The sequence below is a fragment of the Diabrotica undecimpunctata genome, chromosome 7 (genome assembly GCF_040954645.1).
Source record: "Diabrotica undecimpunctata isolate CICGRU chromosome 7, icDiaUnde3, whole genome shotgun sequence".
NCBI classification, from domain to species: domain Eukaryota; kingdom Metazoa; phylum Arthropoda; class Insecta; order Coleoptera; family Chrysomelidae; genus Diabrotica; species Diabrotica undecimpunctata.
In genome coordinates, this window is record NC_092809.1 from 52,014,280 (window position 1) to 52,026,439 (window position 12,160).

At 30.9% G+C, this 12,160-nt stretch overlaps 1 protein-coding gene across 1 annotated transcript; it reads right to left on the reverse strand.

Annotated features, from left to right (window-relative positions):
* Positions 1 to 5,451: 5,451 nt before the first annotated feature.
* Positions 5,452 to 6,555, reverse strand: LOC140446372 (uncharacterized). Its single transcript, XM_072538915.1, has 4 exons — positions 6,421 to 6,555; positions 6,111 to 6,337; positions 5,792 to 5,893; positions 5,452 to 5,669 (listed from the first exon to the last, which is right to left on the reverse strand). Exons 1-4 carry the CDS (start codon positions 6,519 to 6,521, stop codon positions 5,452 to 5,454), a joined length of 648 nt encoding a protein of 215 aa, XP_072395016.1. The 5' UTR covers positions 6,522 to 6,555.
* Between the last annotated feature and the right edge of the window lie 5,605 nt (positions 6,556 to 12,160).

A 12,160-nucleotide genomic window follows, 5' to 3' on the forward strand; every position in this document is an offset into this window, starting at 1 on the left:
TCACAGTTAGAGGGTACATACTCGATATCCTCATATTCATGATCCGATAAAATATTGTCCTCAATTTCACTTACACTGCCATCTATAGATGAATTGCTTTCTCCATCTTCTATTTTAGAAATTTCTTCCAAAATCTCCTTTTTAGATAAATATCTTCGATTAAATTCCATTTTCTAAAAAAAAATATTACGTAAATTACACGGTTACGTCGTATCCGACATCAACGCGTAATAAAATCCGAACGAAAAACGATTGATTCACCTTACTTCGTGGGCATCTAGAGAACGACTACTTTTAGGAGGGTACCACGATACTGACGATACGGGCACAGAATACTAATCACAATAAGAAGCGAAAGCTTTGTCGGAACCTTTGATGTTGGGAGGACAGAAATTCAGAGTGACAGTAGCAATAAAACTATGCATTCGTACATGAAGAAAAGTAGTGAGGAAATCGTTCAAAACTGTAGTCAAATGATAGTTACACTGAGAAATGAAGTAATCTGTTTTGTATGAATTTTATTTTTTCTGTAAAATTTAATATAACTTATATATCAATTCTGTACTGATAATTAAAAAATTGTTAAGTCAAAAATATTGATTTGTTTTTTTTTTAACAAACAAATTACCGTATTAAAAGTATTTTAGTACGTTAAAAAACCGATTAAATTTGAGAGTTAATTTCAAAATAGAGATGAAAAGCAGTTGATTTCTATTACTTTTTATCGTTTTTTTAAGGTTAATAAAACACTTCATCACTCAAAATCTACATTTTGACTCAAGACTTTTTTACTTATCAATACAGAATTATACTTTTGAAATTTCTATTAACTTTGTCTTAAGTTGCTGACTTTTTTTGTTTCCTGTTGAGGAATTTCTTTGAATGTGAATATCTATTAACCTCCAACACCACGATATTTTCGCTGCGCGTAAAAACTCTGCAGCTGCGGCTAGAATGACTGTATACCCCTTAGATTTCTTTCTATGCATCTGAGGTCTCTGAAACTTCTGGTTGTATTGTAGTAAATTCAACTCGCCAGGACATATCAAATTTATGGTAGGAAAGGGTAAAAAGTTGTAATAAAACAGAATAATAAAAATTTATTGTAATTAATATACACGTATACCTCTTTGATTTCTCTTTATGTGCATCTGAGGTCTCTGAAACTTCTGGTTGTACAGTACTACATTCAATTCCCCTGGATATATCACATTTGTGGTAGGGAGGGGTAAAAAATTGTAATAAAACACAATAATAATAATAGAAATTTATTGTAATTAATACTAATAATAATGTTTATTTAGGAAGCTTAGATTATAATATAGATTTACAAAAAATAAGCATACTTAACACTAAATAAACATGAAAAATCACTGAAATAGAGCTACCATAAAAGTAGCACCCCTTGTGTGTGATACTTAAAAAATATATGTACAAAAAAGCAAATATTTAACAAATGTATTAATATAAACAGTTACATATGCGCACTTACAAAAATACATTCATTTTAATATAGCATGTGACATAAATATGTCAATAAATTCAAGAAATATTGTAGTTGGTAAACAAAGTATATTTCGATATTTTTTATTTATTACTATTATCAATTAATCTGCTCCTCGCACAATCGTGTTATTTTGTTTCCAATCCATTGTTTAGTTTTATACTGATATCTATGTTTTTTATAACTCTTAATTTGTTTTAAATTCTCCGGTAGACAATTGTATCATTTGGGCCCTATGTAGCCAACATATTTCTGGAGTATGGATTTATTACATTTAGATAAAATTGCATTATTCCTTATATAACTAGTTTGATGCGCATGATTGCTAATGTATAATAGTATCCTTTTTTATTTCATGTATGTGTATAAGGGCTTTGTAAGAGGACAATTTACGTACAGTTAAAAATTTATTCTCATTGTATAACAGTTCGCTGTAATATCTTAATTTTTTTCATAAAAATTTAATTAACCACTTCTGAATGTTTATAGAATGCAAGTAAATATTCCTTATTCCGCCCCATTCTAAAAGACCATCATAAGCATGGATAAACATAACCCGGATGGGAATAGAATAGAAATATATGCTTTATTGTCATTGAAAATTTTACAATTTTATGGACGAAGCTTACAAAGACTCAGAGGAAAAAGACAATAACACATTGCATAATCAACTGTAGGAACTAATAAGTTTAAGCTACTTTGGGTAATGATGACCCACGGGCAAAGAACCATGGAACTGTACATTAAGATATTATAATTTCTTAGTTATTAATTAAGTAACTCTTCTACTGAATAAAACGGTCTTTCAGATAGATAGGCTTTTGTCATTTTACGAAACTTCGGGAACGATGTTGCAGATTTATGTCGTAAAGGGAGATCGTTGTAGTTTTTTTGCAGAATATAATATAGATTTGTTTACTAACTGTGAACGGCATCGGTAAATAAACATCAAAGGTTGAATTTTCGTTTAGTAGTCACGATAAGGTCTTGCTGGAAACACATGTAGGTATTTACGAACTAAGCAAACAGTTTCTAAAATATATAAAGAAGGAAGTAAAATCCCGTGATCTTTGAAGTAGACTCTGCAATGTGTTGTTCTTCTGAGGCCAAACAGATACTTTATTACTTTTTTTATTTAATAATATCAACGGATTGGGCAGCTGTACCAGAACCCCCAAAAGAAAGACCACATCGAAGATGAGACTCGAAGAAAGAAAAATATGCAATTTTGGAAGATTATAAATTGATCGCCTTCGAAACAGATCTTATTGCATAGCAGGCTGAGGCTAGTTTCTTACTTAACAAATCGATATGAAGGGACCATTTAAGGTTGCTATCTCAAAAAATACCAAGAAATTTTACAGAATCAGCGATACTGATCTGGCTTTTAAGAGTTGAAGAGCTCCTTGATAGGATAATGCTACTGTTTTATCCAGGTTAAAAGAAAGTAAATTAGAGTCGGACCAGGTTTAAGCTGAAATGTTAAATAAGGTTTTTAAAATGGAAACTTTTAAATACAAAAAACCAGAATTGGAACAGTTTAAAAAATTATGTGACAAATTTAATAATAAATTGTGAAATCTCAATCACTGTTGCAGAGAAAAGTACCAAAGGCCAGAATGTATTCAAAGAAATACAAACAATTCGCTTTCACATTATACTTTTTGAACCCAAAACTTAAACTTTTTGAAAAAAATTCGTTATTTACCAACTAAACGTTGTTTGGAAGAAATGACTGAAAACATTGTTTGTAAACCTGGATTAACTCAGACCTCTGTATTTAATGCTATCCAGTTTAAAGTTAAGACTATGTCAGAATTGGATAAACATTGTAGTATATGCATTTATGAAGTTGTGCTTAAGTCAAATCTTTATTTTCATTTTAGTTGTGATGAAATTGTTGGATTCCAAAACATAGAGAAAGAAAAAAATCAGTCTGTAGTTGCATAAAACTGTACAGTTATTATGGAAAGAGGACTGTTTCAGAATTGGAAACAGCCAATTGCTTATTTTTTTGATTCAACCTGTGACGCGAACGACTTCACTAAAGTTCTCACTGAATGTGTTACCAAATTATCAGAATCTGGTTTACATGGTCACATTCTACTAACTGATTTAGGGTCAAACTTTATAAAGCTTTCCAGAAAATTAAATGTCACTGCTTAAGCTTATTTATTTTTTAATCCTCCACATCTACAAAAATCACCTAGAAATAACTACCGACGCGCATATTCAACCAACAAACTTTCAAAAAAGAAAGTGAAGTTAGCTACTCAAGTTTTAAATGGAACAGTTGCAAGCGGTATGCAGACTTACATAGTACCACTAGTAACACTACCCCTTCATGCTGCAGGTATTATTGAAATGATAAATAAATTTTGATATATTCAGTTCCACCAATATATGTATGTCACCACATAAATTTAAAAATGTGTTTTTTAAATTTGGATTATCAGCTCAATTACCTCGACAAGATATGGATATTTTTGGATAACTTAAACGTATGTAAAGAAAACATCGATGTATGATCAAGATCTAAACTTCGTACCAGTTGGATGGTGACAATAAAAAGTCTAAACGTTCTTTGGCAGCGACTGGAAAATAGTTTTTTAAATGCCCTCTGAAATTGTATGGGAGTTGGATTGATGGAATTTCCACCTTGTTGTCTTATACTACCAAAATAATTTTCCACGCAGTCTTGGTTAAGTCTTCTTGTTTTTAAGTATTTAAAATCATGAGACTTTAAGTTATCCCAAAGCTTTTTAACACCATTCATTGTTACAATCCAACACTTTTTTGATCGCGAACGACATGATACATCTTTTCCTGTTTTATCTAATATTTTCAGTTTATGTACCAAATCTATCATAGAATCTAGGTAATTGATCTGAAAATCAGTTCCCTCAAATACATTTTTAAATTTGTTAGGATTATTCTTATCAGTAGAATTTAAAATATCAAACAAATTATTAAATTTTTCAATAATTTCTATTCTTCCCAATGCATCTGATGGAAGAATACCAAGAGAAATATATGTATACATAGAACTTGCAACAGTGTTACTTAAAATTTGAGATGCTAGTTTTACTCGCATTTTTTCAAAAGATGTAGGATATATATGGGAGTGTGTTAGTTTTGGTGCACACTTATAGAACTGCTTTTTATCTTCATGATAAAAAGTTTCTATAAATGACCAAGATGTTTTTTTGTCATCAAAATAAAAAACATTATTAATTAAGTTATTTCTAGTGGCTTTAATTAAATGACATGGATCAAATATATAAATAATTTTTTGTCCATTGACATCAAATTCTGAGTTAGCTGGAGAAATCCCCAGTAATTTACTCAATTTTAGAAAATTTGATCCCATATCAGTAACAAGACAATTCACATATAAACCTGATTGAAATAGTTAAGAAATACATTCTTTTATAATAGGAAGAAGGTGATTTGCTTCAAAGGTACTGTTTACAAAGAAATATGCTAGTTGTTGTTTCCAATTTGAATATAAGCCTCGAACCATTTTCACAAGTACATTTTGTGCAATTATTGATTCCTTTTTCCCATTTTCTATATCATATAGACCAACAATCTCATCACGACCTGTATCAAAAAATAAATTACTTTTAATAGACATTTCATCAATACAAATACTACAGTGCTTGTCCTGATCTAACATTGTGTTCACTTTTAACTTTAGGGCATCAAATATTTGGTCATTATTCAAACCAGGTTTACAGACCAAATTTTCAGTAACTTTTTGAAGACTTCGTTTTGAGGGCAAATACAATATTCTTATCATAAAAGCATAGGCTCTTGGGCCCAAAAAATATAGTGTTAATGCAAATTGTTTATATTTATCAGAATACCTTCTACTTTTTGGACATTTAGTTTTCAAAATTGCTTGAGCTTTCACTATTTGTGCTAGCGATTTGTTTAAAAATTTGTCACATTTGAAAAAATTTTTTTAAAGATTTATTGTCTTCCTTCTGTTTGGAAGACGCATATGCTTTCTTTGCACTTGCACGCAATTTTTTTATTTTTAATCTTAGCTTCTTTTTCCTGGGTGTACCTCCCGACAACTTGGAGGGGGTTTGTGTTTCAGCTGTGAAACATTCTGGAGTATGGGGCCTAGGTGGGCTAGACACTTCCTGCCTATTAACATCTGAAATATAAAAATATATTTAATAACCAAATAACATATAAACGTTCAAAGTAGATATGTTAATGCTTATTAGTGATTAGTTGAATGCATAATACAGTTGTGGGAACAATAAATAAAATTACCTGTTAACAGAAACTCTTCCATCAAAGTATCAGTTATACTATGGTTATCATCAATTGGATTTTTAATGGCAACTGGCTGCACAATATCTATTTCTGTTATACCTAAAACCACAACATAAATATTACTCAGTATGTAACCATAAGATATATGTTCTTAATAAGGCTGATAAAAGATCATTAAATTTCACAATTCCAGATCTTGTTTATACCTATTATGAAAAACAACAAACAACTTTGTATATAGTTGTAAGTAGATACTGATTTTTATATGACTTTTATAATAAAGCACTATAATTGTGAATAAATAAAAATTATCTACCTTCCAGCCTTATGACTTTCTTTAATGGTTCGTCTGTGTGTTTTAAATACTGAAGAGTATGTGAGAAAATCGTTGGATGCGCTTGTTGAAATAATCTCTTCCTTGTGTTTCCTTTGTACATGTACGCCGGTTCGAAATGTTTCTCGCACATTTTATAATTTGTATGCAATTTAACATGTTTGGAAAGCAGATCATACCTATTGGCCGCTTTCAGCCATAATTCAGCTCTAAAAACAAGTGTATTTAACTAAAATATAAACATTCAGACAACATTTGTAATACGTTTGAATTTAAAATTTAATTTGTTTACCTGCTACGATCAGTCGGTATTGAAAAGAGACTAATTCCTTCACCAGTTTTCGATGGGCACCCATGAACAACACAATAAAATCCTCCCTTTGGTGCAGCCATCACAATAAGTTTATTTCACAAATATATTAAATTAACTAACTAACTAAATAACTAACTAAATTAATTATACTAACTATTAAAAAATAAACACCAAACACTTCTCAATACATAAACAAACAAGACATCAAAACTACATAAAACATGGCGGATTTCGCACATGCGCAAAGAAATTTGGATTGCGAAAAAGCCCTCCGTTTCGCTTCTGGTTGTGATTAGTATTCTGTGATACGGGTACTAGGTAGACGGCAGCTGACGGCAGTAGACGCCAACCCCACCCCACTACCTTATACGCATAAAACATGGTACAATGAATACAAGGTATGATATTGCGCATGACATTTGACAGTTGACCCAGGAGTGTGACGTAGTCAAGACCGCTCGAACCCATTATTATGATTATTACAGCTTAACGTACACATTAATTTTGAAATAATGGTCAAAAATGATCGAATTTTTTTTTTAAAAATGGTTATAGTTGAAAAAAAAATATATTTTCAGTAGCGTAAAACCTTTACTTTTCCTGGGGGTTCAGGCGAAATATTTATTTTTGTTTTCATACATATACTAATAATATACGCACATTATAGCTAAATAGTAGTAGAGTTGCTTATTTTGATTCACTGTAACTCATTTCCATGCAGTTTTACTGAAATAAAAACAAAATAGATTACAATAAAGAAAAATCTGATTTATAATTCAATATGGTATTTTAGATCTATTTATTTTTAAATTTAGCAAAAATAAAAAATATACACATTACTATAACCCACCGATTAATATATGCAAAATTTACTTACCAAACAATACAATAATATGAAAATAAGGCACAAATTAGTTCAAACGCAAAACACAATAAATATCGACTTCGATATCTGCTCTCTGCAATAATTCACCTAGCTCTGCATTAATTAATTTTTATTCTTCATGAACCATCGCTATTTTTGAATGTTTGTTATGTGTTAAAAATAGGTGCTTTTAAAAAAATTTGAATAAACTGAGTGATGTGCATAGTTATGCAACTAGAAAAAACTCCATTATAATATCTTTCATTTTGTAGATTAACGAAGACCCAGAATTCATATGAATATATCAGTTTAAAACTTTTTAACATGTTACTGTAAAATTGTTTGTTATTTTTTTAGACAGCAACCTTAAATTGTTCTTTCATATCGATTTGTATAAGAAACTAGCCTCAGCCTGCTATGCAATTTGCAATAAGATCTGTTTCGGAGGAAATCAATTTAGCATCTTCCAAAATAACATATTTTTCTTTGTTTAATCATGTTATTAATATTAAAATATATAATGGTATCATTATTAAACAATACCAAAATAATTTTATGTGTGAAAATTACAAGAGATGTCATTTAAAATATTGTGTGACCTCACTAATACACTCATAGTCGATGCCCAGCTAGCTCATTCGATCTAAATAAAGTTGACTTTATCATTATTTATTTTGATTTTGTGTTAAGTTCAGTATATACATACAAATTTTGTGTACCTTCATTACCACTTTTTTGTATCTTTTAAACATTTGAAATATCAAACTTTGGAGTATAAGTTGGTTAACCTGTACCTGCGTGTAAGCAAAGATAATTAAAACTTGTTTTATAAAGGATATCTATGTTAACAAAATAACTGAACCAAAAATCAATAAAGTTAAGTTAACTTCAAAATTTTATTTATGATTAAATATTATAATAACATAATTTTATCATCTCTTTATAATTACTATAATTAAATTAGCCGAATAATATAAAAAACACTTAAAATTAAAAGTCTTTCCTATACAACTACATTCAAATGTTGCGTGAAGAAGCGGTCTTGACTACGTATTGCGCGACGCGAATCGATTTTGGAACATTAAGTATATATCATACCTAGTGTTCATTGTACCATTCGCATAAAATGTCAGACTCGATGTCGGATCCGACGTAACCGTGTGGTTCTAGGGTAAAATAAAGAATTTTATCTTAATCTAGAACCAGAATCCGGGGAAAGCAAGGACCATACTCCAGTCGTAGACCTATTTAGCGATGATAATAGCAGTGGTGGCTAATAGATATCATTTCATATCATTTTTTGTTATTTTTACAAGGATATTATATCTGTTCATTTTCTAATATATTTTACTAGTTTCTACCGATTTTTGTTTAAAATATCAATAAAGTATGAAATTAACTTGTACATATTATTGGAATGTATTTTGATATCCACATTCCTTTCAATGAATATCTTAGTAAAAGTAAGATTTGAAATAAATTGAAGCTGGGCAGTTTTTCTTGATTTGACAAAATTTTAATTTGTGGACAAGTGTTGTTTTTCAAATAAACGCTGCAAATATATTAACGTTACTGTTTTAAAGAGTTTTCTACCACTCGGTATACTAGATAAAGAAATAACAGTTAATCGAACAAATCAATACGGGTATTCACTGAACTTAATTGGCGTTTACCATCACGCACTCCATTATTCTATTAGTAAATTACAACTGTTTCTTTTATTCTTTGTTTAACCTTTTTATGATATTTGTGTAAAGGTTAAAATACTTCATTGCCTTCAGTTATTTCGTTTTGCACAACATAATAGAAATGTGTGCATTTTTAATTGGGTAATTATTTGGAAAAATTATGCTTGCTGTCGTTTTCGGTGTTGAAATGTCATTTAACAATATTTTCTAGTATGTACATGAGGCCGTTATTTGCAAAACTTCCTGTTTGCTATTTGATTTTCTTTTCAGCAGCAACAAAAAACATTGTAGTTTTCATGTAAATTATATTTTGAATTATTACATTTTTAGCCAATACAATATATCCATTAATAATAAGTAATGATTATTGTAAATTAAAATCTTTCATAGATTTAAAAAAAAATTTTGTTTTTCTCAAAGAGAAAGTTTTGCAAATAAATCTTGGTCACTTTCAATTCTTACTGTACTTACAGCAGTTTGCTTTAGGATGTAATTGTAGAAGTCTAGTTCTGATAGTTTTCTCCAGTCTTCACCATAATGCTTATCCAACAAACTAATAATTTAATAATAAGCTTTATTGCCTTTAAGTTTGTTGCTTAGTGTTACTTTACCTGGTGGAATGGAGGAAAACGAATATTTTTTTTACAAACAACTCAACTAGGCATTTCTGTGTCACTTAAGTAATTGGTCTCACCTTTAATTAAAACCGTGTGTTTCTTTTAATAAAATATAAATCGTTTCGCGTTGCTAAATTTGAAATGTCAGGCTCCAGACAGTTTTTCGATTTTTTTGCTTCACTTTTCCAGTCTAGTATGGTCTAGCCAACACTTACTTTTCTAACTGTAGCATGTTTACTTATTATGGCATCGTAATGACTCGTTTAGCGGCCGGTGAAGACAAAATACTGGCGGAACTGCTAAAAGAAGAAGGAGACACGATAAAAAAAAGGTAAAAATACTGTTCAACAAATGTCTGTTCGAAGGTAAAATACCTCAACAATGGAGAAATGCCAACACAATCTTAATACATAAGAAAGGAGACCGAACAGACCTAAACAACTACCGTCCTATTTCCCTTTTGTAACAACTATATAAAACCTTCACAAGAATAATAAACAACCGACTAACCTATAAACTTAATAACTACCAACCAGTCGAACAGGCCGGATTCAGAAAAGGATACAGCACAATCGACCATCTACATGCGCTTAAAATCTTAATTGAGAAAACCAATGAATACAACCTTCCGCTGTACTTAGCATTCGTAGATTATGAAAAGGCTTTCGACAGCATTGAACACTGGGCGGTGGAAGAAGCTCTGGTCAATAGTAGCATAGATTCAAGATACCGACAATTGATACATAATATTTACCAAAACGCAACCATGACCGTAATTCTCGACGACAAATTAATAACGGATAATATAAAAGTTAAACGAGGAGTCCGACAAGGCGATATAATTTTACCTAAACTGTTTACCTTGACCCTCGAAGATATAATAAAATCAACAGATTGGGAAAACAGAGGAATATGTATTAACGGAAAGTACCTAAATCACCTTAGATATGCGGATGATATACTCCTGATCTCCTCGGAACGACAAGAACTAGAATTAATGCTGAATGAACTTCATGAAAAATCATTGCAAAAAGGCCTAAAAATTAACTTCAACAAAACAAAAGTAATGACAAACACGGAAGACCAAGAGGCAATAAAAATACAAACAGAAAAAATAGAACAGGTAAATGAGTATATCTATCTAAGACAAGCAATCAGAGCTAACAGAACAAGCAGCAAAACTGAAATGGAAATGTGCTGGACACAATGAACGTCTCCAAGACGGACGATGGAACAATGCCATCGGAAAGTGGCGTCCATACAATGCAAAGAGATCAAGAGACAGACCACAGATAAGGTGGAAAGATGACATCAGGAAACAAAGAGGTCCCACATGGCAGAGAACAGCTCAAGATAGGGAAAGATGGAGAGAACTGGGGGAAACCTACATCCAACAATGGAAGGATAGAGAATAGGTTCAAAAAAAATAACTCGTTTGGACGATAAGCTTTTGACAGCCAACGTTTTTTTCTTACTTAATAATTTTTCTAAATTTTTGAAGTATTCATGTACTTAGCTAAGATGTTTTTAATTTTTTAAGAGGTAACAGAAATGTAAACCAAGGCTGTGAAATATCGTTAAGGGTTGCAGCTACAAGATATTCAGTTGGATTAGTACAAGGTTTTTTTCACATGCAGCTACAACAAAAACTGTTCAACAAAGAGATATAAGTGCAAAAACAAAATGATACCCTGCAGTTATATATGCCACCAAAGCACACCATGTAAAAATAAATAATAATTTTAATAACGGAGGTATAATTATTGATTTTATAAAAACTACCATGATCGCAGCTATTTATTCACCTCCCTATAATATCCTAGTTGAACAATACGACAGCTTCTTCCAAACCTTTAGCTCACACTTCCTTGTAGCAGGCGATTTGAATGCCAAAAATACTCTATGGGGATGACGACTAACTACATCGAAAGGTAGAAATCTAAATCGATCATTACAGAAAAACAATTCATTCTCATCATCCACAGGACAACCAACATACTGGCCAGCAGATAACAACAAAATTCCGGATCTTCTAGATTTTGCAACATTTAAAGGTTTACCTAACACGCATTCAAAATAGAGCCTAGTTCTGACTTAAGTTCGAACCACAGTGCTATCATAATATTATTAAGTACAACTATAATATACAATCAACAACCATTAAGACTATCTTACAAAAAAACAAATTGGGAACAATTTGAAAATATCATTAAATAGAATATAACGTTAGATCACCGAATAAAAGAATATGATGTGCTTGAATTTGGCAGTACAAAAGCTAACGGCTGTAATACAAAACACTGCTTGGAAATCTACTCATGTAAGTAAAAAGGGTAATCCTGAAGACAACAATGTGCCGTTACATATTAAACAAATTCTAACCGAAAAAAGAAAAGCGCGTGCAAAATGGCAAAGGTCTCGAAATCCACTCGATAAGAGACAGCTTAATAGACTAACACACCAGCTAAAGTCAGTCCTAAATAAAGCCAGTACACATACAACAATTTTTGTAGAACCCCAGCTCTGAGTGACATGTGTGTTTCAATGGA

Coding starts and splice junctions, on each gene's coding strand:
- LOC140446372 (XM_072538915.1), bottom strand. CDS start 6,521: ATGGCTGCACCAAAGGGAGGATTTTATTGTGTTGTTCATGGGTGCCCA. Junction 6,338..6,420: donor ATACCGACTGATCGTAGCAG/GTAAACAAATTA, acceptor ACTTGTTTTTAG/AGCTGAATTATGGCTGAAAG. Junction 5,670..5,791: donor GGAAGAGTTTCTGTTAACAG/GTAATTTTATTT, acceptor TTTATATTTCAG/ATGTTAATAGGCAGGAAGTG.